The sequence below is a fragment of the Nanorana parkeri genome, unplaced genomic scaffold (genome assembly GCF_000935625.1).
Source record: "Nanorana parkeri isolate BGI_ZX_2015 unplaced genomic scaffold, ASM93562v1 scaffold1554, whole genome shotgun sequence".
Classification (NCBI taxonomy): Eukaryota; Metazoa; Chordata; class Amphibia; order Anura; family Dicroglossidae; genus Nanorana; species Nanorana parkeri.
Window position 1 is genome coordinate 92176 of NW_017307822.1, and position 3302 is coordinate 95477.

General features: G+C 42.7%; 1 protein-coding gene across 1 annotated transcript; it reads left to right on the forward strand.

The window, feature by feature from the left end:
• Positions 1-993: 993 nt before the first annotated feature.
• On the forward strand, positions 994-1962 carry LOC108798771 (C3a anaphylatoxin chemotactic receptor-like). Its single transcript, XM_018570551.1, has 2 exons — positions 994-1429; positions 1511-1962. Exons 1-2 carry the CDS (start codon positions 994-996, stop codon positions 1960-1962), a joined length of 888 nt encoding a protein of 295 aa, XP_018426053.1.
• Positions 1963-3302: the final 1340 nt, after the last annotated feature.

The following is a 3302-nucleotide window of genomic DNA, read 5'->3' on the forward strand; positions in this document are numbered from 1 at the left end:
GCGTTGGGCTTGGCTATTCTGCTCGGTACCTCTGAAGGTACCGAGCAGAGTGAAAAAGAGTGAAATTAAAAATTAAAAAAGTTGATAAATAATTAAAAAAATTTAAGAAAATACGGAAAAGGTAAAAAAAAGTTTAAAAAAAAATGAAAAATAATTGAATTAAAAAAAAAACACTGGCAAAGATGCTGGCAAAAGAAAAACAATTGGGCGGAGCTAGCAGTGACAGCTAGCTCCACCCAACTGTTTCCTTTTGTCTGGCACCTGCCAGAGTCTTCTAGCCGGTCTCGGCCAATGAATAACAACAGGGCGGAGCCGGCCAAGACGTCACTGCCGGCTCTGCCCAGTTATTATTGTTTAATGACAGATCAGCATCCCTAGGTCATTTGGTGGATGCTGATCTGTTATTATAACTTGGCGGAGCTAGCCGTGGGATCGCGGCTGGGTACAGCCAGCTGTCATTTGCATGGAGATCGGTTCGCTTCGGCTGACCTTTCTTCACGCTTCGGCTGTCACTTCAGCTCAGTCAAGCCGAAGCATATGCTTTCGGCTCGGCTGAGCCGCTCAGCTGTCTTCGGCTGCTGTACGAGCTATTGTGAATAGCCTGTATAGCAGTCCTAAGGTTCCACTGAACCGAAGGATCTGAAGCCGAGTGATACACAAATAAGATACATTTTTTGTCATAGTTATGGTACGTAAATGCATTTTTAAGATTGAAATCTTGAGTTTAGTGTCATTTTAAACAATTTTTTTTGTTCTTTTAAATAAAGTGATGTCTGGGTGACTATGCTATTATTTCTGCTTGTCCTTCCTTTTTCTGGAATTTTTTGATACATTTTTAAGTGCCACATTGAAAAATCCAAGTAAACATTTGATTTGATGCCATTTCTAATTTTGGGTCATGAGTTTACAATTGTTAAGCCTTGCATACATCTATACAGTACCCTATGCATTTTTATTTTGCAGGGCATCTTGACATTATATCTAACTCCGGTCATGTCTTCCCATTATTCCATTTATGTCAGTTATATTTTTCACATGGTGGCTCTTTCTTTGATATCTCTGTTGGGGACAACTGGAAACGGTCTGGTCATCTGGTTCACTGCCTTCAGGATGAAGAAGACTGTCAACTCTGTTTGGCTCTTAAGTTTGGCAGTAGCCGATTTTACCTTCTGCCTTTTCTTACCATTAACTGTCACATATTTGGCCCTTAGCTATACATGGCCATTTGGAACCTTCATGTGCCACCTGAACCATCTCGTTTTATTCCTCAATCTGTCTGCCAGCGTCTTACAACTCACCGTCATCAGCATTGACCGCTGCATCGCCACCATCTTCCCCGTTTGGTGTCAGAACCACCGCAATGTGAGGATGGCTGTAAAAGTCGTTGCTGCCGTTTGGATACTGTCTCTCATATTTAGCATACCTTACTGCATAGACACAAACTCGGCAGGCCTAACTTCACTTTTGATTTGATATGTACCCAGAAGTGGTGGAAGTTTTATATACAAAGGTCAAGTAATTGTAAGATTTATTGGCTTTTTTATTATTCCCTTTGTGATCATTCTCTCGTGTTACATGGTGATTTTTTGGCGCATCCACAGAAATCGCATGACCACATCGACAGAGCCATTCAAAGTCATCGCAGCCATCATCGCGTCCTTCTTCATTTGTTGGTTTCCTTATCACCTCTTTTCCGTATGGTTGCTCGTCGCACCGAATGACTTTGAACTCCTCGTTAAGCTTCATGTTGGCACAGTAATATCTACTTGCTTGGCCTATGCCAACAGTTGTGTCAATCCAGTTCTCTATGTCTTCATGGGCCGTGATTTCAAGGAGACATTCTGGAGGTCCATCCAGTCCGCACTTGAGAAAGCATTCAGTGAGGATGCCAACCAACCTGAGTCAAATAGAAATATGGAGGAGCACATGTCTTCAGCTATGTCTGCCACAAGCCAGTTGTGAAAATTATTTGCTATAACATGATGTGTTAGGTGTGGTCTGTGTTTCTATAAATAGATACTGGAATTTAATGGATGTATAGATTCAGGGCCGGCCTTAGGCCTTTAGGTGCCCTGTGCGAGAAAGCTTTACAGCGCCCCTCAGTGACCACACCCCTCAGTGACCACACCCTTTAGTGACCACACCCCCGTAACCACACCCATTTTCCCCAATATCCGCACCATTTAAAGACTCTTATTTTGTTAAGCCGCAAAGAAACATTTTAAAAAGTATGATAAAAATAAAACTTTTATTCAAAGGTATTAAACTTGTAGGCACAATAGAAGTATTCTTATCAAATAAAACAACAGAAGGTAAACAATAAATGTCAAAATACAATAGAGTCTATAAAAATAAAGTGTCAGGTCGTCATGCAATCAGACGATTGCTCCAGTGTTTGTCCTTCTCACACGGAGGACCGGTAAATATCAATGATATGTACCGATCCCCCGCTCTGCCACGCACAGAGCCGCTCTAATCCTGAAACTGATAGGATGACAGTGGCTCCGATCTCCTACCCGCTCGGCCATCCTGACAGCTGCGGGTGCGGCTTCTCTCCCCCTCACCACTCCGCCATCCTGACAGCAGGCAGCGCTACCTCCTGCGCCCCCACCCCTGAAGTGGGGGAAGGGGGGGCGGACGAGGAAGCGCTGTGCGGCGGAGGGAACAGCCGCATAGCTCGCACACCCCTAAGGCCGGCCCTGGTTGCCATGGTGCCCTTCACCCCTAAGGCCGGCCCTGTATAGATTGTCATTGCTGACTCCTTTATGAAAATGCTAGTTGAATGGCTGTCTCTGGTTTCTCTACTCTCTAAGTCACTGGCACAGAGCAAGCATGCAGATAAGAATAGCCAAAGTGATCTCAGACCTCTGATATGTTTTGTCTTGCTGCTGATAGCAATGCCCCACCCTAATAACACCCTCATTTTACTTGAATGCATTTTTAAGATTTAACTCCTGATTTTGGCATCACTTTAATACATTATTTGTTATGAAATGTGTTTCATACGCAAAAAGTAAATGTTTTATCAATAAAAGGTTATTTTAGTATTAATATTGACATGATCAACTCTGATTTATTTATTTTTTGATCGGGGAAGAGTGGAACTTTTGGGAGGTTTTTTTTGTTTTTTGTTCACTTTAATTCCAGTAGGAAAGTTTAGACTCTCTTTGTACCAGTGACGCCCTTGTGATATCAGATGTCTTACTGTAATAGCAATATGTTTTTATTGCTGTTTCTGTTCTGAACACATTGGAGAGATTTCCAGCACCTCCTTACCATGTTGTCCCCTGGAATTGGAACCA